We start from the raw sequence: 26,177 nt of genomic DNA on the forward strand, positions 1-26,177 counted from the left end.
AGGGCCACTGTGCAAAGAAACCTAGGGAGGCTAAGCTGTGGTTTCCTTTGCCCTCACCTCTTTCTGCTTCCTGGAATGAAGATATGATGGCTGGTACTGTGTTGGACATCTTACAATTTTGAAATAATCCTAAGATTGGAACCCATGTGCTCCTCACAACTTAAGGGTGAAGACACTGGGGAGTCATCACATAGACTTGCACAACCGACTGAAAAATAAACCCTTTATCTGTTTATGTCACACGCCGGGGAGGGAAAGGTGCCTCTATTACTCAATGCTGGACACAATACCTTAAAGACAAAACATCCAAGTAACTTCTCCGTAACTCCATAGAGAAATATAAAGAAGGATCAGACCCAACAGTTCTGAAGCTGGACCATTAGGAAGCTGGAAAGAACCAGAGATAACACAAGGAGAATAAAAGCCAGAGACTGCCAAGGCCCAAAGGTATCCAAGAGACAGCCTTTCAATCAAATTATAATCCAGGAGGACTTGTAACAGTATTTTTCAAAACCCAAGTTCTTATAATATAGAAGGTTTTATCTCAAACAACAAATCAGACTTTACTTCAAAGTGATAATCTTTCAACATGTGCCAAAAGAGAATGAATCATGCTGTAGGTGATGTGCATTTCAGGTTATTTGCATGAGAAATATATATTAGATAAAAACTCTGTAGTTGTTTATTATAAATGACTATTAGTGGGGCGCCTGGGTGGCTCAGTCGGTTAAGCGTCCGACTTCAGCCAGGTCACGATCTCGCGGTCCGTGAGTTCGAGCCCCCGCGTCAGGCTCTGGGCTGATGGCTCAGAGCCTGGAGCCTGCTTCCAATTCTGTGTCTCCCTCTCTCTCTGCCCCTCCCCCGTTCATGCTCTGTCTCTCTCTGTCCCAAAAATAAATAAACGTTAAAAAAAAAACTTTAAAAAAAAATGACTATTAGAATAAGATATCCTCACCAGAATTACTCGTTTATAGTGCAATTCACAAGGAAATCACTATTATAATAATTGATTATACTTTCAAACAGCTAAGTAATTCTAAGGAGCCTTTGCTTTTAGTTGCTTTTACCAAAGTTTCTGCATATTAACAACTATCATTAGTGCTAAATCAAAAACCATCTCTTTAGTTAATCCACTTCCACTGACTTAAAATTTTTGGCCTGTTAACATAGAAAATTGGTCCCTTATCTAAAAGCATGGAATGTGTGTTTGCCAAAGTTAAAAAAAAAAAAAACTCAAAATTTCCTCAATGCTATGTCTTTGTAAGAAAATAAACTTTGTCTAAGACTGTGGGAAGGCAGATACATTGCTCAGCATGAAAGGTAACAGATTAGTGATGTTGATAGCTGAAATCCTCTACTTATCCTTGGCAAGGAAAATGACAGGATAAGCTTCCCAAACGAGGTCCCTAGGTGTCTGTGCTGGAAATGAGAAACATTCAATTTCTCACCTCTCGCGTGAACTGTGAGTATGTCACACACATCCTGGATGGAAGATTTGCCCATGCCACATGGACTGTTTTAAGTCCATCACAGCCTTATACATGGAATTGTTTTGAGGCTATTTGTGGAGACTCAAAATTCTGCATTAGTTCAGAAATCTAAATTACAATCAAAGATTGAACTCAATTCTAAGTGCCACATTGCTTTAGGTTTAAATTGTCACACCTAGGAACTGAAGGAAGGTTTAACGAGAAAAAGAAAAATAGAAGCAGCGTACCAAAATTTTATGAAAGGAAAAAAATAACTAGTTTTAGAATTAGTGCCTTAAAGTAGCATGACTCAAAACATGACTTGAAATTTGTCCAAGTTTAAAAATCTTAACTCATTTAAAAAATGTTTTTCTAAAAAAAAAATTCTAACTATAAGAATATAAGTAGGTAAGTGAATAAAATTGTAAGCACTATCAAAGCAGCTATAGCTATTGAGAATTTCATTTAAAAAAAAGATGCTTATCACCGTGCATTCACAGGGTATTCTTTACAAAGCTGTGAAGATTCTGCTCGGGGAATATAATTTGAACTCGTACATGATACGCATGGCTTCACACGTTATGCCTTATAGTTAGCTCATCTCCTAAGTTATAAGGGGAAACAAGATAGTCCTGTGTCAACCTGTCACTGAAAGACACACTGAATATGTACCTATAGAGTTACATGTATACATAATCATCCATCCAAGTTTTCATATCACATGGGAGATGCCATTAACAGAACAACAAACAGTAACAACAACAAAACGCTTGGTAGAAGTTACTCCAATTAGGAGCCTACTATATCAAAGTTTTGATTCAAAATTTGCAAATATCTGAAACTTCGCAAAAATCACTTTGGCAGGATTATCAAGTAAGCCAGTTTAAAAGATATGATGAAAAGACTATGCCAGGAACTTACAGCAGCAGCAACACAGGCAGTTGGCACGCTGAAAATACACTGTGCTCACGATGGAGGACCTCCTAAAATATAACTATAAAAACCTTCAGGACCACTTTATAATGTCCAGTTATGTCACCCTGTCCCTGTGTGACCAACTAGACACTTGATTTGCCTTACTGGCTCTAAATTTTCTAGTTGCTCATTTACCTGGATGTGTACGTATTTGTATATCTTCTAATAGCTGAATTCAGTTATTCTGCTAGGTCGTTAGAGGCACTTTAAATGTGTTCACTCAGGATCCTTGATTCCATGCTGCTCTGCAGTGGAATCTGACCCCTGATGTGTCTACAACAAATCTGATTGGCTGTGCTACCTGTATACACAAACGTGTATAATAGTGAAATGAATCCTTAATTATCTTAAACAAAACTGCGTAATTTGATAGGAAAACAAGTGACTAAAGTTTTCAAAGGTAAAAAAAAATGCTAGATTTTCAGAAAATAGACAGTAAATATAAAGGTTATATAGCCCTTCCTCCAACATCTGAAAAATGAATGGACATTTAAAAAAGAATAATTCAGTAAGCAATAGTCGTTTTGAGTTGATCACATGGTGAAAACATATTTTTGTGATAGCATAAATTACTTGACATCACAATAAAATACATTCTGCAGAGTTTCTTTAAATCAACTACCTATATTTTAGTTGAGCTATTATTACTGAAGAAAATAGGTAACTTGCCAATTTACTGTTATTTGAATCATTTCTTAAATACAATATTCTAATGGCAGCTTGCAGGGTTGACATTTTTCTTTCAGATTTTTTTCTCTTTGGTATCCCTTTCACAAGTCATAAGGAAAAAAAAATCCTTTCCAACATAAAATAATCTCTTTTCAAATGTTCAGGGTGTCTGAAATAGCCAAAACACTCAAATCTACAGTGTGTAAGCAATCTAATTCTCAATCTGAATATATTCTTAGACTGTTGTAAATTGTTATTGCGAGTATAAAACCAAAATTAAGTTAGAACGATCAAGCGCTTAAAATATTGTTTAATTTATAAATTAACACACATTATTACAGCTTCTGCTCTCTTGTTACCATTCTATTCCCAACATACTTAATATATACATATATTCCTAATTATCATGTATTCTGACTTTACTTAGCAACACATCTATTATGACAAAGAATTCTGTTTTCATGTAGTAAATTTAAACTAATTACTTAAACTCTGAAATCGATAATACGCCACTGAAATACCATCAGCTAATTTTCTTCCTATTACCTTTAGTAATATGCCAACTTATTTCTTTTGCATAAATACTGTCTTGAACTGTTCAACTTCTGTTTTTAATGAAACAAATTCTCCTCTTCTAAGTAGAAGTCTGCTATGGACGTAAGTCACCTGGGAGCCTGGCCAAAGTCTGAAACAGCACAGCTGAAGGGTACAGCCATTTCACAGGGTCCTCTCAGAGAGTATTTGGTTTGCTTTCCTAACTTGCTAAAAATAGTAGATTACACAGGCTACCTCCATCTCACGGCTCAAGAAGTCACAAAAGGCTGGACTATGGATTGTAGACATACATACAACACATTTTATTAAAGAAGTGAGAATATTACACGTTTTCTAAATTCTTTCCGTTTACTCTCCAAGACAACACAAATGATCTAGTGGTTACTGGCATGGAATTATGCTCCTAAGGCTTCCAAATTTCAGAACTTCAAGCACGAGTCATGGAGTTACCTTAACTGTTTTAAAATACGTTTTTGATCTATTTTAGTCACCAAATTGAATACAGCAAGTCAGCTATCTAAAAGCCAGTACTCTAAATACTGTATTAAGAATCACAGAATGTGTTAGTTATAAATACATGTCTACCAAAGGTGGGTTTGGAAACATGAATACATAATTACATATTCAAAATGTGTTAAATGAATTCTTAATATAGTCATTTCACTAACATTTCAGGAGCTATTGTTCCTGCTATGAACCTCCACACAAAGTTGTGTTTATGTTTTTCCTCTTGTTCAAATCAAAATATTTTACCAAGTTTTAGACACTATAAATTAAATTTTAGTTTCTCATAGAAACAAAGAATAAGGACAAAGTTTGCATTGATTAGCTGCTATAATGCGTTCATTTCATAAGTAAATTTAAATCTTAAAATTACTTGCTATTAAAAAAAAAAAAGTCCTTGATGTGGCAGTTGAATCTTGTTAACCACACAGCAATGCTGCCGTTTTACTCAAAGGGAGCCTGTTCTGTGTCCACAAGTGAGCAGCCACTAAAAAAATATTTTGAGATGGAAAAATAGCAACTGAATTTTAATGTTTCACAATGTTTCCAAATGCTGGGGAGGCAGGTCTTCTGTGAAACCACTCAATGTCACAGCCAAGTTTAATGTCCTTCATTTTGTAGCTACGAGTGCACCATCAACTGTCTGTAGGATTAAAAATTGGATTTACTAGTAATTGGGTCAAAACAGGGTTACTTATGGACACAGCTGGTTACCGACAAGGGTAATTAGCCCTTTGCCCCTCATTTTACAGGTCCCCGTCTCTAATTACACCTAAATTCAGTCAGCAGGAATTTAGGAATACATAGTCACAAAGGTACAAACCACTGTGCCCTTCATTGATGCCTTTCAAAGGAAAGAAAAAGGCCTCATGGTAATCTATAACTTCTGGCTTATTGATCTTTAGGACTATGACATTAACAATAATATAACACTATAAGATATCTTTGTTGTTGTGAATGCCTCCTTTGATATCCCACTCTGAAGATAACATCCTTGAGTCTTTGGTGAAAACTTTAGCAAAGTAAGCAGCCCAACTGAGCCAAGAAGCAATTAACTGCAATAGTCAACTCATAAGCTAACCCATATAACACATCAGGGTGAGTTATGAGTTAACGTTTGGGTTGACTATATCAGTTAATTCACCCCATGTTATTAAGAAAGCATTTTTACTACAATAGGAGGTTTTGTTTTGTTTTGTTTGCAAAAGACAAGATGGATGTATGAAAGTTTTATTTCTCTACAGATGCAGAAATGATCGTGACGCCTCTCTCATGGGTTCAAAGAGTGAATTATACTGACACATTAGTATTCAAAGCCAATTCAATTAAACCAAGTAAGTAGAAAGTACCCAGGGATCTTCTAATTTCTAGTCTTGACCTTGCATGTCAGAATAAGGATACAATATCATGCTACCTTTTAAAAAGCCCATTTTCAAACTTGACACCTGAACTACGAAGCAATGACATTTTTGAATGTCAAGATACACTAAAGTGGATCTCTCAATACTATGGTGCCCACAAAAGCTTAACTTTTAACACTTCTAGCTGAGACAGTTACAAATTTTAAAATAATCAGGATCCAAAAAAAATGAACTAAGTTATTTTACATTAGAATTTTACAAACTAAAAAAAAAAAAAAACAAAACAAAAAAGCCTCCAAATAATACTACTTAAAAGTTTCCACTCATTTATAAAACTCAACATTCAACAAAGTTTATGCCTCAGATAGGGTACTGTAGCAACAGCAGCAGAACCTTACTTCTATATTTTCCACAAAATGCATTGATTCTGGCTTTAAAATAATATGCTTATACAATAAAAAGGAGACCCATAATATTAAAATGTTAATATAAAAAGTCTATCCAAGTTTTACTGCCAGGAAATCTGTTCTTTTACAAAGGTAACAGCAACTTTACAAACAAGGAAAAACAAATCATCTTCATTCAGCTATTGCCATGGCCTTGTATAGACCATGCGTATGCTAACACACATATTTATCTACATTTACTATTCCTATAGACATCGACATTGCTATGACTAAGTTAAAAGTATGCGGACACTTTCTGTTTTAGAAAAACATCATTACATCAAAGGACTGATAAAGTTACTCATAACAAACAAAGTTTGGCCAGAGTTGGTGCCATTGCTTCTCAATAAAGTCCCCCACCCCAAAAGCATCCATAAGAAGACACCATAGAACTAAACTATTAACAAAGCAATCCATCATTCCAAACTCAGTGGACTATGCGTCCATATCCCCTTGATTCAATCATTGTGTATCCTTAAAATAATATAATATTTACTCACTTTCAATGAATCAAAGCAGGCGATTACTCGTCCATTTTCAACTTGGCAGCTTTTCGAAGGATGTGCAAATTTACATTCCGTGTCTGGCCGTGAGCAAGTCCCCCTTTGGAACTCTCTACATACTTCCAGTGTTAGCCATTTTGTGTCCCGAATTGGTGTGACACTAACAGCCATGTTTAGATTTTACAGGTAGTTAAATTTTGCAGTGAAACCAACAGACCCAGCCCCCCCAAAAAAATAAAAATAAAAATAAACCCAGCAACAACCAAAAAAAAAAAAACACCAAAAAAAAAAAAAAAACCTCAAAAAGCTGAACTGATAAGACTGTAAAAGGCTGATGAAAATGTCCCCTCCAAAATACTTTTTTCCCCACTCCCTGCTTTAAAAGTACATGGAAAACTGTGTTGTCAATATCAAGGAAAAGATCTCCCACTAGAAATTCACAGCATGAAACTGTTAATTCAAGAGGTTTTGGTTTACAGAGAAATACTAGAATTGTAAGTAGATGAACGTTTAAAAGTAGGGCCTCGGATCAGCCTTGTGCTCTCAGTAACCCCTTCCCAGTGCCAATTTGGAGCCCAAAATGCAAGCATGAAAACGTGGCAGACCCTTTGACACCGAATTTCCAAGCTGCTTTCAGCAAAGTTGTCTGAAAGGGAATCTCCTCACAGCTGAATTTGCAATGGAGTTTGGTGGTGCAATCGGTATTGATTAGTTTGGCATAGACAGATGCAGCAGTTTAGAGCAAATCGAGAAACTGATTTTTTTTCCTCCTTGATTTCCTGGCAGAAGAGATCTGACTTTTTCAGCAAACTTTTCTTTTAAAACTAAAGCAGCCTAGGGCAATGCCAGATACTTAGAGCTTTTGTCTTGATTATAAGTAGAAATGGGGGTGTCTGGGCTAGAAGTGGAGGGTGGATGTGCTGTCGTCACAGTCTAGCTGGCAGCAAGCAAGGCAAAAGCAGAGACTGCTCTAGAAGCGGGTCCAAGCAGCAGAGACGTCAGGAAAGGCACTTCTTAGTACCAACCTGTAGAAAAAAGAGATAGGTTAAGATTTACTAAGTAGCACTTCACTGATGTCCTACAGTATCACAACCTTGCCATGTGCTACCAGACTAAGTAATATTCAAGTCAGCTTCTCTCTCTCTGTCTCTCTCTCTGTCTCTCTCTGTCTCTCTTTCTCTCTCTCTGTCTCTCTTTCTCTCTCTCTCTCTCTCTCTCTCTCTCTCTCTCTCTCTCTCTCACACACACACACACACACACACACACACACACAATACTTACAGTGAGGCATATTGCAGCCAGCCATCGTAGATTTATTAAAAAAAGGGGCCGTTTCCCCTTGTGAAGCAATGCATGATAGAGAGATAACCAATCACAGATAGTGTTGCAGCAATATTCTGGGCAGAAAGCCAATAGTGTGGGTTGTCTTATGAAAGGTCGCGCCTGTCAGACGTTCATTACTATGCTATAAGCACAGAAAATGTCCATCAGATGTGACTTATTCCACTGCAAGAGGACGAGCATGTGGGTTTTGAATTTACCCAACATGCAGTTAGTGGACTAAACCATGTTAGTTTCCAAACAGCTTCCAAGACAAGTCCAAGCACTTGAAGATCATCGCCGGGGAATAAAAAGCAAGGTTTAAAAATTGCAGCTGACTTCCAAGCTGCTTTTCCCTCCGGCTCTGCGCAGGGACGGGCACTGAACAGCCTGCTCCTGCTGTCCTGACACGTGAATAAAAAAGGAAAGGGGTGTTTACAAATGGTACATTCTCCTGACCTATCCAATTCACTTCCTTCTAAAGCCCAAGTCCTGCCCCTCCACTGAAAGCAGCACTCATACTGTAAAACTATTCCATTCAGCCGGCAGACACTTTGTCAATATATCACAGGCGGGCGAGATAGGAACAAAAGCATCCTTTATTTGAACATTTTTTAAGCAGAAGCTGAGGTCATGTGGGGGAAAAAAGGAGTGTAGTGTTGTCAGTGTGTCTGGCAAATGTGAAGTCAACCTCAGGGGGGAGAGTGATTCCATCGCAGAAACATTAAATATTAAGTGAGCAATTTGATTTGGGCAGCGTGATGTACTTCAGAGGTACGGAGGAAGCCAGAGGTTGGGGGCTGGGGGATCCCCTGTTGCCTAATGATCTATGAACTGGGAAGTACAAGACTGCTCGTTATAGCAGGGTATTTTTGCTTTTAACAACTTACTTTCTTTTTCAGTCAGGATGGAAAAACTTTCAGAAAATGCTTAGTAGTTACAGAAACAAAAGTACACGTTTCTTTTCCTTTTGAGTGTTACCAACAAAGGAAACAAAGCTTTAATAACTCCAAAAGTTTCACACTCCAAAGAGGCAATGGCACAATATAATAAATAGTGTTTGATCACACTTGCTTCTTCAAAGGCCAAATACGGTCAATTGGAAACTGGAATATAGAATATGAATGTAGAAACGTAGAACATATATATAGACAGATAGATATCTAGCAGAAGTTTTAAAAATTTATTTTAGGATTAATGCAGCCACTCTTAATACTAATTAAAAAAAAAAACAGATACCAGGTAGGTGAAATACTGTAGTAAGACTACAACTTTTGAGAAAAGTTCTAAAGAACCAACTCATACCAATGCTCAAGAAGTACTTTTGTTTTCAAAAAACTTTCTGGTTCTAATTTCTGGTTGTACAAAAACAAAGTTGAGTCAGTCGTAAACTCAAAGATTCACCCACCCTTCTGGATTTTTGCTCCACATTGAGAATTTCTCAACTATTTTGTACCTTCAGCATGTACCCATCTGTGGTCAACAACCTCTGTTGTCTTTCTTGCTAAAATTTTCAAGCACTTCACCTGCAACCATACACCTCCTTTGGAAGCCAGCTAAGAGATTGCTTCCTCCAAGAAACTTCCAAAATGTCGCTTTATCCATCCCTGCCCACTCATCATTAACACGTCTTTTCTGAATTACTTTGGCATCCCTATATAGTGTGTTGTTTGCTTATATGTATGACCCACGAAACTATATGTTTCCCCAAACAGAAATAAACCCACTCATCTCATAACCCCAATGCCCAGCACAGGGATGGAAAATGTATGGAGCTCCATAACTTGGGTAATTAAAGGACTGATTACTATATCTGTACTGGAATGACCTCTAGGGCACAAAAATACGCAAACACATGCATGAACAACCATATGAACCACACATGAACACAAACACACACCTGAAAACACACACACACACCCATCAGTGTCTCTATCAATTACTATATCCCAGGGTCACTTAGACCCTCCCGCTGTCTAGGAATCCTCCCCCAGCCCTGGACAGCTCCCTCTGACATTCCACAGGACAGCTTTTTGAAAACTTCAACACTTTCAAGCCCCTTCTCTTCCATATTCTGCTAACAGCAGACAATGATCTTCTGTGAAACAAATATTTCATAGTCAAAACAGGAGCCCTTAGGCATGAACTCCCTGTCACCTTCCTGCCACCCATTTTTACACTATCTTTCTGCATCTTTCTTTTGGTCTCCCAGTTGTCCCTCCCCTTGCACACGGTCAGGCTTCCACCTTCACTTGTTCCTTCTCAAAACATCTTTCTCTTCACATTCCTTCTTCTACCTTCGAATGACCTGCCTTACCTCAACTCTTTCTCTCGGTCCTCAACATGCTGAAGTAGCTCCAAAATAGAAGAGGCGGCAGGGAAGGAGAAAGGGACCCCGCCTAGCTATGCATCCTCCCCTCCCTAATACTCTTAATCAGCTGTTCCCAGACCAAGGGCTAAAGAGCCATCTACACATGCCTTTCTTCTGCTTCTTCCGTTTTGAATCTGTATCACTGTGACCTCCACACTCATTACTTTACTGTTAAGCAGTGGCCGACAAAACTCCAACTGAAGCCCAATCCAAAGACTATGCTAGTCTTTATCTTTACTTGACCTCCACCAGCTCCCTGTTAAAGGTTTCCTCTCGTCTTGAACTGACACATTCTGTCCTTTTGGTTTCTCTCACTGCTGCCCCTCTAGTATCTTCCCACATAGAAAGGAGCTGCCAGGAGCTGGGGAAGGTTCTTGGCACATGCCATGCTGTTGTGGGCTCCTGGGACTTGTTACGTGCTAGCCCTTTGTTTGGTTTGACACGTACGTCCTCACCCCTTCAACCTGGTAAATCTCTTCTCCTTGTTTAAGCTGCTATTCAAATATCACCTTCTCTCTAAGGCTGGGCCAACTATGCCAAACATTGTTCCATCTCAGGATATTCTCAGTACTTTTTATCTCCTGGTGCTTTTACCCCCAAAGTTATAAATTCCCTGACAACAGGATCTATTGCCATTTTTTTTTATCCCAGTTCCTGGAATATAATAGTTGTGTTTAAAATATTTGATAAATGAATATTCAAATTGACAGAATAGACATGTATATAAAGGACATGTCCCTAACAGCAAGGAAATATTTCGTCATAATCTATGGGGACCAAACAACATAAGAAAGGATAATGGTACCCTCAGAAATACCTTTGCTGGTTGGTGGTTATGTCTACGGACAACCACAGAATCAATTTCTAAAGTTGATTATTTTTCCTTTTTGATATGTTACAGGCTTAATCTCACTCAAGCATAAAATATCCTTTAATTAAAATGTTTGCAAATGGGTATTCTGGATATTTTTATTTTCTGTAGCAGAGATACTCTAGTCACTTCAAAAAGGGTTATCGACAGAATTACAGATATATATGTATTGGTAAGCTGAAAATACCACTTACTTGTAAAACATATAGGCAAATGTGATAATCAAAGTGTTTATAGTTATCTAGGCACAGAGCCCGAGCCATCAAAATGGACACCAACCTTTATGCATTATTAGTGTAGCTGCACCTGCCAATGTGGGTTCCAGTCCTTGATACAGACCACCAGGGGGTAACGACCTGAGATTATACCTCAATTGCTGATATCAGATTATGGTCTCGTACTCTTTCTCTTTATTCAAACAGAAGGGTTTCAGGGATCACTGGAAATCTTCATAATTGAAGGTTTTGGTAAATTAAGAGGGTATAGGATTTGGATCAATACTAAATTTCCCAAACACTGTTTCAACTAATAATGGATTTTTATTCTATAGAGAGAGACAATGTTTAAAAGTATGTGGGTAATGTCCAGATTGTGAGAATTATTACAAACATGTTTGCTCTAAAAATGTGTTGTTTGTAAATAATTACTGAAGAAAATATTTCTCCGGTAAAGATATTTACTAACAGAGAAATTGCTTCTGAGGTAAATTTCTGACCTATATTTCGACATATTATAATAAACTTCCCTGAACAACAACAAAAAAAAAGACTGGAGAATAGTTTTACTGTAAGAATCAAACTTTTTTAAAACCTACGTAATAAGCCCTCTTTTACCAAATGATCAAATTCCTAACACTAGAGAGCTCCTCATTATGCAACACGTCCTACAAATAAGTATATTTTGCAATAAGAACCAAGAACAGTGCACTCTCCTTGAGTGATTATCAGAAATCACGTATACTTTCTACTTTAAGTTATGAAGGGGGAAATAGAATAGAAAGGGAAAGAAGAAAATATAAAGATAGAGGAAAGGAAGCTAAGAAAAGGACCAAGGATAAAGTAAAAAAGTGTGGGAAATTAGCAATAATGAATTTCACAGCAACTGATGCATATTAGCATGAAAACTGACAGCGGATGGCTTCATATAAATATCTATTTAAGGGTTGCATACATACTGCAATAGAGGATAAGCAGACACTTACAAGGCAGGAGTATGAAATTCTGTTTTGGAGAACTGGATGGCCTCTGTGAGCATGGTTAAATTTCTTAGTCATATACGTGTAACAATCATTTCAGTTCTTCTGAACCAAATATAGGCACTTTGGTCCTACTGCATCCCAGAGTAGTTAGCTGGGAATTTGGGGGACTTTTTTCATAAGCTTTTGATTTTGAAACAGCTTACATATTGAGGAAGTTAAAAGAGTAATTACTTGAGGGTTTGTTTGTTTGTTTTTTAATTTACTAAGACAGCTTTAATCTAACTGGAAAAGATAGCCAACTTCATCATCTAATGTTCGAAGGTGACAAGAAGTGGCCCCTTGCCCCAAACCATAACTCCCCACCCCCCCCACCCCAGGATCACTGATGTCAACAAGTCCATAATTAGCAATGCATTACTTCAGGGAATTAACTCCTGGTACAATTTTGCCCAGGGCTTGCCCCAAATATTAACAGAGATTTCAGTATACAAACCAACTAATCATTTCAGGAAGCTGTACAGCCATTTCTCTACCCATTAAGGTACTAAATAGAGTAACAAGGCCATTAAGTTATTACATGGGGAAAACTATGGTCTGAATGGGTTAATGCAGTCTTCAGCAGTATTCAACTCCATATAACAAAAAGCTGAGATCAGTGTTTCTCAGCAAGGGGTAAGCACAGTACTGGTAGCACCCATGGCAATTTTAAGTGATGCAGAAACAACATAATTTTAATAGATGCATCAGAATGCAAAAACTAGTTCATGAGCCTGTGATTACATGCATATCATAACTTAGAAAGAAACTAACATTTAATATAGTAATTTACGAGACTATTATAAAAAAAGCTTAAGTAAATATATTGACAACATCATGAAAGAGATACGCAAATAACTGAAGTTTTAGAAACACTGCCGAGAAAAAAGGTAACTTTCAACCACACATCCTCTGGAATGGCATGCCTACTGTCAAGATGGTCTGCCGGTCTGACATTGCACGGACTTAGGGTCACAAAGAAAGGGAAGTTTACTAACTCAAATAAGTCATCTACTGTCTGTCAAAGCATTCCTTTAAAATTCTAGTGGGCTCGGGGTACCTGGGTGGCTCAGGCAGCTGAGCGTGGAACTTTTGACTTCACTCAGGTCATGATCCCAGGGTCATGGGATCAAGCCCAGTGTCAAGCTCTATGCTGGGCGTAGTGCCTGCCTAAGATTCTTTCCCTGTCTTCCCTCTGCCCCCTCCCTGCTAGTGCACAGGTGCACCTTCCCTCTCTCTCCCTCCCTCCCTCCCTCCCTCTCTCTCTCTCTTCCCCTCTCAAAAATAAATAAACAAATAAAATTCCGATAGGCTCAATTCCCTAATCATCAAGTGGCCCCTTACCAGAAGGATAATGAAGGAGTGCTGGTTAGGAAACACACTATTGCCAAAGATTAGAATTTCAAAAGCAACTCGCTAAACTGCCTCAAATTAGGAAATGATTATTGTCCCTTCTGCATTTTATATATGAGACCACCAAATAAAACAGGAAGCCTCTGTGCAATTAAAAAGCAAACTTTGACTCGATTCCCGTTTCAGGCAACATTTTTAAAAAAATGAAAAGGCTTAAGATCATCAGAAGATAAATATTACAACAGTGGGCTGCACTTTGTGTACATGGTCACTAGCTTCGTACCTAATTAGATCCTCATCCAGTCCTTACTACAAAGTTATCTTCCTGGAAGCTTTTGCAGCCACTATCAATTTAAGTCACTATCAAAACTTCCCTGCTTCTCAACACAAGTCCAGACTTGCCAGATCTTTGCCTTGCTTTATTTTTCTTCATAGCACTTGTCAGTATTTGGTGTAATATTACGTGCCTATCTTTCTATTTGCTTATCTTCTACCTTTGCATTAAAAGCTAAGCTCCACGAGAGCAGGCAGTTGTCAAGCCAGTCCTCCCCTAAATAGCCGGCACCAAAACAGTGCCTGGCTCAGAAGCCAGCAACCTACCGGGACACTAGTTTACAACTATGATCTACAAAGTTACAATGCCCATTTGATACATTGGCAATGTCACCTTTATAACTGAATGAAACCAGCTTCAAACTCCACTCACTGGAAAGAAAACATCAGGCAGTGAAGTTAACACAAAACTGTATTCATATACCTCCTCAATTATGAACTTGATGGAAGATTTTCTCACCCACAGAATAATCTGAAACAGTTACATGTGGCTTTGCAAATTTAAAACACCTAAATAATTTATCTGTGAATTTCTGACAGAATCAGTTTTTAGTTCTGGCAAAAGAAGAGAAAATCTGCATTTTGTTCCTGATGATATTCAAACAGGCAGTCTTTTAACATTTCCCTCTATTCTACAAGAAAGTGTAATGACATAACACTACAAATGCCTCTCTACGGTTCTTCAGGAAAAAACACTAAGCCTATTTAGTGTTTTGCTTACTCTACATATCACACAAAGAAGTCATCTTGTTAGCCTTAGGTAGTCATTTCTGATCTGTCCCTATCATTTAATATCTCAAAATAATAAACAGGAAATCTGAACACAAACTACAAGAAAATTAATAATGCTGGTATGTGCTCAGGAGCTAAACAGTAGAAAAAACAAATCTTACCATCCTGGCAACTTTCAGGAAGAATGGTACATTGACTCAACTGGAATATATCAATGTGAAATTAACCTGACAAAACTGGGAATGCCAAAAACTGATATTGTTATTCCCCCTGCAATGCCGTAATTACAAACTTTAATTCTAAAGTTTATTCAGATGAGTTATATTTATCTGACATAGTAACTGCAGGCCAAAATCTTAGTTTTAAATTTTTAACATCTTCTGAGTAACATCACCTAGCTTTTTAAAAGACTGGTGGTACCTCTGCCTAAGACATTTTTAAATGTGACCTTCACTGCATGAGAAATGGTAGTCAATTCATCTATAGGGTCCCCTAACAGTGTTATGCATAACTCAAAACTAACTATGAAGGTGATTAAGGAGAAAGCTGAGGAAATACCTCCCATGGCGCCCTGTACATCAGTGACAATTGCTGCGTGTGCACCTCCTTGTCCTACTGTCCCAACCTTCCTTGCAGGGCAAAACTCATTCTTACAACTGGTGGTCATTAAGGTCTTCTCTATAATTAACCTGACCCTGTTTTCCATTTGAGCAAGCTCAATTATTTGAGCTAAATTATAAAATCAACATGAGAAGAAACAATAAATTGCATACACACACATGCGCACACACACATACATACATACATATATATATGTATATGTGTGTGTGTGTATATATATATATATATATATATATATATATATATATATGGAGTGTTGGTTAGGATAGACACTATTGCCCAAGATTAGGATTCCAAAAGCAATTCCCTACACTACACCCTAATTAGGAAAAAAAAAGATTGCATACACACACACACACACACACACACACACACAGAGGGAGAGAGGGGGAGAGAGAGAGAATATATATACATAGAGAGAGAGAGAGAGAGTATATATATATATATATATGTATATATGTGTGTATATATGTGTATATATATACAAATATATATATGGAGAGACAGAGATAAAGAGAGAACCAAAAATAAACTATACCTATTAGAACCCTTAATCATAGTTGTCACACTTTGCAGAATTTTGAAAATCTTAATGTGGCAATAGCTCTCAATACTACCAAGTATATCTGAGTACAAAAGCTTCACCTTAGCAGATAAATCTTGAATTTCCAGGTAAGTCTGATTTAAAACCTAACATAGTGGCCTCAATCCGGGAAATTTCACTGACTTATTTCTACTGAAGACTACCCAAAATACGTTGCTTAATTATTAATCATTCTGAGAAAATTAAATAAAATGTATGTTTATAGAGACATCTAAAATAATTATTCTTCAGACTATAATGAATGAAACCAATTATAAATATAGTCTGGTATTACATGAGTGTATCCAATTAAATGAATTACTGGACTTCTCATGACACAATACATAAATATCTCCTTTCTATTTCATCAGCAAAACTCCCTATCATTTTATGAATGTATCTCTTATTGCAAAGTTTGCAAATACTCAAGCCATAAAGGTTCAATATTATCATCCTATGGATATTTCTATTGATTTCTATTGACCTTAAAAATTGCCTTGTATAGGGGTGCCTGGGTGGCGCAGTCGGTTAAGCATCCGACTTCAGCCAGGTCACGATCTCGCGGTCCGTGAGTTCCAGCCCCGCATCAGGCTCTGGGCTGATGGCTCGGAGCCTGGAGCCTGTTTCCGATTCTGTGTCTCCCTCTCTCTCTGCCCCTCCCCCGTTCATGCTCTGTCTCTCTCTGTCTCAAAAATAAATAAACGTTAAAAAAAAATTGCCTTGTATACAAATAATCTCAAGTTTACTCTTAATAATATACCAATGTTAAATGGATTTTTTCTGAGTAACAATAAAATATTAGAATCTGTTTAACTTGAGCTTTTTTAAAAAAAATCACAAATTCACACACACTAACATACAGATAAGAATTGTATTTGCCTTAATTAATAGGGAGTCAAGATCCAGTTGTTTTTCCCTGATTTAAAGGAGGAAGACATGTGACAAAACAAGTTTATGCACTGACAACTCATATTTTCACTGCAATGTAGCTTAAGTATCATTTCAGAAAGGTTCCATATAACTTACAACCTTGACTAGGTCTGAGATAAGCATAACCACAAATTATGCTCATATTACTGTGATGGCTATGTAATAATCCAGAGGTTCATACTGTATTTTGTAGAAGCCTAGAATTCCAAAGGCAGCTCCATAGTTCTTTAAAAGAGACGGGTAACAGGCAGGCATATTTTGTTCATGCCTATCTCAACATTTTTCATAAGGCTTCATTTACAAAATTTTTTATTTGAATGTAGGTGACACACAACATTACATGAGTTTCAAATGTACAACACAGTGATTCGACAAGTTTATACATTATACTATGTTCACCAAAGCATAGCTACCATCTGTCACCATACAATGCTATCATATCACTGACTGTATTCCCTATACTTTTATTCCCATGAATTACTCATTCCTTAACTGGCAGCCTGTATCTCCCACTCCCATTTACCCATTTGGCCCATCTTCCTACTCCCTCCTCTTGGGCAACCATCAGTTTGTTCTCTGTGTTTATAGGTCTGATACTACTTTTTGTTTGTTTATTCATTTGTTTTCTTAGAGTCCACATGTGAGTGAAATCATATGGTATTTGTCTTTCTCAGTCTGACTTACTTCACATAGGATAGTAACATCCCTCTAAGGTCCATCCATGTTGCTGCAAATGGCAAAGCCTCATCCTTTTTATGGCCTTGTAATATTCCAGTGTGTGTGTGTGTGTGTGTGTGTGTGTGTGTGTGTACGCACCCATGTGGGCAAACATATATATGTGTATAAATACACCAACTTTTGTAAAAAAGAGAAACACACTGAGAACATAGAAATCTGAAAACATAAGGTTAGCTGGATAAGAAGGTAATTTGTTTCCATGATACCTGCTTTTACATCTATATATACATTGCTTACCTCTGTGTCACTCAATGTCCTTGAATTTATAACATATTTAAGAACTTAAATCTCATTACAAATGCATCAAATGATAACGCAGACCTAAAATCTCTTGATTCACTCACTCACAGGAACTTTTGCAGACATACATGAAAATGTCATGTCCTCGTGGAATTGACATTCAGAAAGAGATGTCCAATAAAGTAAAAACATATCGTGTGCTGTGATTAGGACTATGAAAATCAAGGATTGTCATTTTAGAACTGTAAAGACTGAGGAGCAAAGTAAAATTTGAACCAGATACTGTTTAAATTTTGAGCCTCTTTTCTCCCTCCATACCTAGACTTCCATACCTCTAGTGACTACAATAATCTAAATTATTTCAAAGTCATATAACAATTTGCACTCATAACCATGATTCTGCTTTTTTTGACATACTGAGACGTATGGTATAAATTATAAGGCTATTCTCCATATAGAGATAGATGTTACTAAATAATGGAAGAGATAGTAAAATACAAATTAAAATGGTGTACAAAAATCTCTAGCAAGTAATTTACATGAATTATATACATCAAGTCTGTCTTCCCTCCCTCCCTTCCTTCCTTCCATTGATTTTAGACATTGCTAAATGAATGCATTTTCAATTGTAATAAATTTAAACCATACAGAAGGGTTTTATTGAAAGTCCAACTGAATTCCCCCCACCTTGCTCCGTTGCCAAATCAGACCCCCTATTATCCCAAAGGTAACCACTATTATTGGTATGGTATACCTAGTCCTTCATGCATTCACATACAGACATACACATCTACACACACACACACACACACACACACACACACTCATACAGTTTATCATTTTTACAGAAGTAACACATACTAAGCATATTGTTCTGAGGCTTGCTTTCCATGATATATGATAATGACTTTTCTTTGTCAACACACACGTCGATGTAAATACTTTTTAACAACTATGTACTGCTCCACTCTATGTCCATTCTTTAATAGCAGCCACCTAAGTTAATGCTCATTTTTCACAAGCAATGCTGCAATGTATGTATAAAGCTATTCTTAGGTTTTGAGTGGCTTTAATAACATACTTAGAACATAATGTATATGCATATATTAACTCTGAAAAACAAATTCCGTCCAAGAAAACGTTTCCCAGTATGTACTTATACCAACAACGAACACTGCTTTTCTATATTGCTTACTCCCTAAATATAGTCCTTAAAAAGATACAATCCCTAAATCCAGATTGTAAATTTCTATAGTGGGAATAGGGCAAAGGTATGACTGGTCTTTTCTCCTACAAATAGAACTTAAAGCCTTGTCTTTTTATTTTGCAAAATATTTCCAACTGTTAGCCCTTCAATGGCAGCTAATCAATGAGACATTTGTAAAATCAGTTTTTCAACTCCCATTATTTCAAAATAAACCATTTCATTGCTAAAACAATTATAATGTTTATATTTTGCAATTATTTGCTAAAGAACAAGGACTGGGAGTCTGAATGAATGTTTGGGTTGACGGGAGTATCGAAACGGACAATATATAGTTTACCACTCTTTTCTTATTAATAGAAACAAACGTGTAGTTAGAAGAGTCTGCAAGGCATGTTATATTTGGACAATCATTGACAGCACAATGTCATGTGATTAAGGGAAGGTTTTTTGTTTTTTTTACACATTATTTCTACAAATGTCAGAAATATCCTGCTCCCCCCTCTCCTTTTTTAGACACGAACTGACTAAAGGAAATGGTTTCTGACAACTTCTATAAATAAGGCAAGGTATTATCAAACTAGCTAAGGCACAATAGAACTCTGGTGAACTCATGTAGGCCTAAACACAGTTTCCCGTGTGGTCATTTCCCCAGAGGTTGGCATGCCTCATGTAGTAATTTCTGACCCTGGATCAGACTGTTCTCCTGAAGTGCCACGACCATGCAATTAAAACGAACAAGGTAAGTATATACTCCTGCATGATTTTGCCAATGGACAAAGGTCCTGTTAGATAATCAAACATTCTCCCCTCACTTTGCCTTCCTCAAACTCTTCCCCAGTTGTTAAATAACAGCTTCCACGATAAAGAAGATGTAAGATGGCTTGCTGGCAAAATGTAGGCATTTCCAGTGCTTTTATTCTTTTGACAATGTGATTTTACCACGTTGTCAGAGTATACATAATTGTCACGCTTCTCATATGAGATCAAAGATTTTATTGTTAGGATTTTGTACTTTCTAAAAGAGCATATGTACTGAACACACTATCAACAAGCTAATGTGGCAGCTGAGGTTTGGTTCCTTCGCTAAATAGAAAAAGGACACCCGTTTCTTAGGTACTTTAATTGCCCATAAGGTTCTGTACATCCCAAAAAAAGCTGTAACACATGAGGAAATCTGAAGAGACGACTACACCCTTCTAATAAGACCGTGATTAAAGTTGCATGTGTTTCTGTCCGCAGCCTATGCACTTAAAAAGCAATGACCACCTTTCCATGGGAAAGCACAACGCACTGACGGCTGCTAATAAACTCAGAACTGCCAACATTTGTTACCAGCAACACCTTCTTTTCCTGGGATTCTGATGCTCCAGAAAGATTCACTATCTGAATCAGTCACCTGGGGGTAACTGCTATAAATATATATTCCTAGGACCTACCCTAGACGTACTAAGGAGAGAGACCAGGAAATCTGCCTCTTACTTTACTTTATTTATTTAACTTAATTAATTAATGTATTTATTTTTGAGAGAGCGAGTGAGCAGAGGGGCAGAGGGAGAGAGAAAGAGAATCCCAAGCAGTCTTGTGCTGTCAGCGCACAGCCCAATATGGGGCTCCATCTCATGACAGTGAGATCATGAACTGAGCTGAAATCATGAGTCAGACACTAAACTGACTGAACACCCAAGAACTCCAGTAATCTACATTCTAACTGAACTCCTTCAGGTTATTCTTAATGTCATTAAATTTTGGCAATTATAATCAACTGAAGCTAAAATATTACTTCCACCAAAGACTGTTTACTACCTTTGTACTAAATAATTTCCTTAAAGCTCAGAGTATCTGCCTGGAAAAAGATAGATTGAGATTTGATAACATGCTTTTTGAATATATTCTGTCAACTACTTCAGAAAGATGACCTACCTGCGAAATGTTATACAAAAAAAAAAAAAATCCTGTTGTATTCATTTTTTAAAATACTATTTTAAATCAGGCACCATACATGTTCCTCAACATCATTCTAAGATACTATTCACCATACCCTACCACTCGTCATGTCTCAAAGCACTTACGTTTTTTAATCCTGTTTCAATAGTTCACTCCGAGTACGCAAAGCTACTTGGCTTATAAAAAATTCTCCCCAGTATATCTGAAGGAATACATTGGATACATTTAAAGAGGAATCATGTAGCAATCTTAAAACTTCGTATGGTTCCATCATTTAGATGTCAAACCATTACATATAAACACACACATGCTAAATTCTTTAAAGATAGTAATATTTAGATTCCTTATTTTTTATTTATAATAAGAATAATTTAGAATAGTAAAATTTAAAAAGTAAAATTTTAAAAAGATTTTTAAAAATTAAGCACCTATTCTATCACTGCAGTATAAGATCAACTGTTAATAGTATACAGATAAATGTGAAATGAGGATTAATATATGAATAGGTTTCTGTGTGTGTGTGTGTGTGTGTGTGTGTGTGTGTATCCAAAGAGTATGGAAATTTTTTTATCCGGGAATCAGTCAAATCATTTTCTTTGTATGTAACGAAACACTAGGTCTTAATTTAAATTGAGGGGAAAACGTGGTACTAAAGTTAATAGGAGGAAAAAGAAATTCTTTAATCTTCTTGCAATAAGAACCACTTTACTTTGGATAAAACTACGAGCTGTGCTCCTTTGGTAAGTAATAACCCTTGAAGAGATGAACTTTTGAGAAGTTGGCTTATGCTACATTTCTTTTTGATTTACATGTAAAATCTGCAAGGTATTCATCTGATTCTTTAAGCAAGTTTCTACTGGAAGAGCCATGTAGAAAAAGTTACTACCCCCACCGCAGAATTCGTAACATTCTATTATTGTACAAGAAAGCAAATATTTTATATATTGGTATACAATTTCTTTTTGTCTGGCTTTTGCCATTTGATCAACCCAACTCTAAGAAATGGTGATATTACCTTGCCCATTTGTGAACAAATAGATTGAAGCTTGTATGGTTAAGTGACTGACTCACCAAAGTCCCCTAAGCCAATTAAATGGAAGAATCGGGACCCCAAATCACGTCTTTTGATTCCAGATTTAAAACTGCATTCACAACACATGCTAGCAATTTAAAATCAAGCTTTGTGGAAATGATAATGACTGTGAATATAACAGGAACAGAGAGAGACTGGGACTGGAGAGGGATATGGCAGAGCAGACACGACTGCATCACCTGTGGTTTGTGCTAGTGTTTAGGTGGAGAAAGCCTTGCATACAGATTTCGAAGGAGATAACATGATCCCTTACAGAGTGGAGACATGGATGCTATTGTCCTTGCATGTTCATGGGGTATGCACCAAACACTAATAATGCACACTTAGGGACGTGAAAATTATACACCACGTCTATCAGCTTCTTCGTAAGTCTGTTAATCAATTTTAACCTAGTAATTAATACATTACAGGGTTGTAAGTGCTCAGTAACTGATTTGAAGTTAATTGTTAAGGAAGAGGTCTTTGAGCATGATTTTATTCTTATTTGTCTGCCCTCTGAGCAAGATGAGCCTACATTTTCTTCAGAGCTTTCATTAGAAGACCTTAAAACGTATTAGCAGAAACCTTCCATATAAGTAAAATGAAATGCTGCTCTAAGTATAAAACTGAGTATGTGCTAAGCAAGTATGCATATAGTCAGGCTGATCTATATCAACTACTAAAACAGTGTTTGAAAACCAGTGAAGGGGATAGAGTAACTGTCTAAAACACTTCTAAGCCATGTAGAGTCAGATAGATTTTTTTGAAATCATAGAAAAGTACACTAGAGAAAAAGTGCTGAGGGTTTGAAACGGCATTAATGATATGTTTCTTTCACATGTAACAAACCTGTTCTGTATTATATTAGTTACCTTACAGCACAGAGAAATGGTAATTATTAAGTTGCTTTCTAATCTGAAAGCACCAAGTCAAAGCAATTAAGAAGTTGCTTATTTATTTTTTTTAAACATGTATTCATTTATTTATTTTTAGTTCTCTTTTTTTTCTTCTCTACTATCCTGGAAACAGAAATGTTTTCCCTAAAGAAATCCAAATACATCTGACATGTATAATAATCTTATTAAATGAATAAATATATTCATCAAAAATAAACAATACCTAGATAAAATTATATCTATGTATTGATTATATGAATAGTTTATTGACAACCTTTTATATGTAACCTAGACACAGAGGTAATACGTGGACCCAGCTATGAAGAATTTACTGCTTAATGGGGAACATGAAACAAACACACAAATAACTATACATTAAAAAAAAAAAAAAGAAAGTGAGAAGTACACAGAAGAGATAACAATAAAGCCTGGTGAGTTAAAGGAGAGATAGGTCAGGGGTGGTTTGGTGATAAGAGAAGACATCTGTGATGGAAAGACAGGAGGAGGAGTCTCATTGGGTTAGAGACAAAAAGGAAGGGCAATCCAGACTGCAGGAACAGACAGAGCAAAGACAGGGCCATGGGAAGGCTGGCGGACTGGGGGAAGTGGTCTATATGCAGCGCCCATGTGCAACGGGCCTGGCAGGAGATAAAGCTGCATTTGGGGACTGGAACCAAATCAGTGAGGGCCTTGAAGGCCAGGTTGCAGAATTTGGCCTTCGCTTCTTAGTTAATTGGAATTCATCCATTCCAAGACTTCACCCAAGGACAGAGTCGGAATATTCAGCTAACTACTCTAAGGGCTAAGAATAAGGCTGCACACCGGGATACGAAGAGATCTTACTAAATAAACTCGGGATTCTTCTACTTCCTAAAGCTTCTGCTTCGGTTGCCAGCAAGCTGAGAGATAAATTTAGTGCTCAATTTCATCTCAAGCACTTGGTTCATCTCTTTTCCTTCTAATTGATTTGTTATGTCTCTTTTTTACAGTCCTATTTTATGTGCACTTTACTGTTGTAAGCCGACTCACATCCTTTTTTGATGGAGCATGCGTCACACATAAATAAAATTAAAGTAACGTTTGTCCTGCTACCAGGTAAGGTTGTAGATGTACTTTTAAGGTTAAAAGTTTCAGAAGAGAAAAGAGAAGTTAAAACTCACCATCAAGCATAGCTCACGCTTCTAAAAATATTTCAATGAAAGATGGCCACCTTGGATTAGGATACCCAATGTCTGCAGTTGACAACTGCTCTAAAATCTACAACTGTTGGGTTCAATAACCTATTTTTTTTTTTTTTTTGCCTGGCTGTCCAGTTTGACCTTCCCTGTGAATCAGTGTTCGCACCAGATGCCTCAATGACCTTCTGAAACTTACAAGGCTTCCAAGGCTACAGATATTTTCAGCTGTATCAGCCCTGGCTGTCACAGCATTCTGCATGATATTGAGTGGCAAAACTGGAGCCTCCTGTACGAGCCTGACCTTTTAAACTCACAATATTGTGCTGCCACTCAAAATTGAGTTTTCTCTTTCTGCATTACTTTGTGATACCATTTCCCTTGCGTAATTGTAAAATAGCATTCTAAGCATAAAACAGTACTTTTCTTTACATGAAAATACTTCACTTCTACACAGGAAACCTAACACGGGTAGAGGCTTTAAAATAAATATTTATTGGCATCTATAAATAATTTTTTTTAATTTCTAAAAAGATTATTTAAATTTTGTGGCAATAAGAACTATAATGTCATTATTTCTGCAATGGCCAATTTGAAATTTGAGAGATGTCTAAATTTTATAATTACACTTTCATAATTACATCTGCTTGTGTTAACCATTATGTATTCAATGCCTAGCACAGTGCCTAGAATATAAAGGAACCCAAATTAATATTTAAGTGAATGTTGCAGAATCTTTCACATTTAATTATTCTTCATTTATCATAGAACTATTGGGCTGAAATACAGGTGCTTAATTTTCTTGCCAAAAAAATTAGTACATCAGCATGGGATATTTGTCTTTAAAAATATGTCTGAGAATGCTTGGTACACAAAGGGAAAATATTTTTTGAATACATGAATGTCAGGTCACTTATAAACAGAAAACTGTTGCTGTGGGACTAGGTTAAAGTTTAACAGCAGTGGATGAAAAGAGCAGTGGAAATCAATTCATTAAGACACAGATTAAGGTTCTTAATAATAGTATCTATCAACTATTTAATCTCAAGCCTTCAAAACTACTGGAGTGATAATGTATTCAAAATGATACATGTATATTAGAGTATCTTTTATTTCCATTTCCTGCTATGTTTTCACAAGTCTTCCTTGTAGCCAGGGCAGAGAACCACAAAATGATATCAAATAAATATTTCAGAGCCAAATTCATAAACTAACATTGGTTGGTGAATGTATCCCTTAGCCTCATACATTTATTCTATTCCATTTTTAGCTATAACGTCTGTGCTACTTTGTAATCCTTTATGGAATATACATGTACATATGGATTAACACACATATATGCACACAAGACACACACATGCACACACTCTAATTACCCTGATAGGGATTTGAGGGAACGTGAGAAGATTTAATCAGAAGATTAATCAGTCTTCAAATGACTGTCAATTTTCAATAACATTTGTGATTATTTTAAGGTTGGCAACAGATTTCTGTATTTTAGTGATGAGAGAAATGAAGTGAATTCCCTAATGCTTTCAATAATGCAGCTGAATAAATTGGAAGAGTGTCTGCAATACTGTCTTTGGGCTCAAGACACTTCTTAAAACGGGCCACTTAAAGCCATCCAACTGAGCCACTGGCAGTGTGCTATGTCATTCAGAAGTGACATCAGAAACTTCACAGGTGCTAATGATTTTGAGTCTAAAAGTAGATTTCGCTGATCTTGGTGAGTGCTGGGGCAAAGGGTATTAGGTGTGAGTAGAACTAATACTATGCAAACCACACTTGATCTAGCTCTTTTTCCCAAGCCAGCAAAACTCCCAAAGTCCACTTCCCGGTCTCTGCTGTTTTGTCTGACCGTATTGCTTCAAAACCTGTCTTTCACATCTTCCCTTCTTCGTTAGGTCTTTCGAGAACAAACTTGGGTTAGGCCTCAAATCTCTACTGCTGTCAGTATTTGTGTGCTTCATTCACAGCATACTGAGGGAAACAAACAAGCAGACAAGAAGCCAAGCTGCTGGGTTAAGATCTCAGCACTCGAGGTACCTTCCTACGTGACCCCTGAGCAAATTACC

General features: G+C 36.9%; 1 protein-coding gene across 23 annotated transcripts in view; it reads right to left on the reverse strand.

Moving 5' to 3' along the window:
- MBNL1 (muscleblind like splicing regulator 1) overlaps positions 1-26,177 on the reverse strand; it is a 205,081-nt gene that overhangs the window by 142,951 nt on the left and 35,953 nt on the right. For 12 of the 23 annotated variants that reach the window (XR_006299460.1, XR_006299459.1, XR_006299458.1 and 9 more), the window contains exon 2: positions 6,480-7,507. The exons of 8 other annotated variants lie outside the window; for them this stretch is intronic. Coding sequence is in view for 12 of the 15 variants with exons in the window: in XM_043595087.1 (XP_043451022.1) it covers positions 6,480-6,653 (174 nt within the window). In the remaining 3 variants the exon portion in view is untranslated. Of the gene's footprint in view, positions 1-6,479; positions 7,508-7,763; positions 15,420-26,177 lie in introns of those variants that run through there. 3 more of the 23 variants (XM_043595092.1, XM_043595090.1, XM_043595085.1) reach the window with 2 other exon arrangements.

The sequence above is a fragment of the Prionailurus bengalensis genome, chromosome C2 (assembly GCF_016509475.1).
Source record: "Prionailurus bengalensis isolate Pbe53 chromosome C2, Fcat_Pben_1.1_paternal_pri, whole genome shotgun sequence".
NCBI lineage: Eukaryota > Metazoa > Chordata > Mammalia > Carnivora > Felidae > Prionailurus > Prionailurus bengalensis.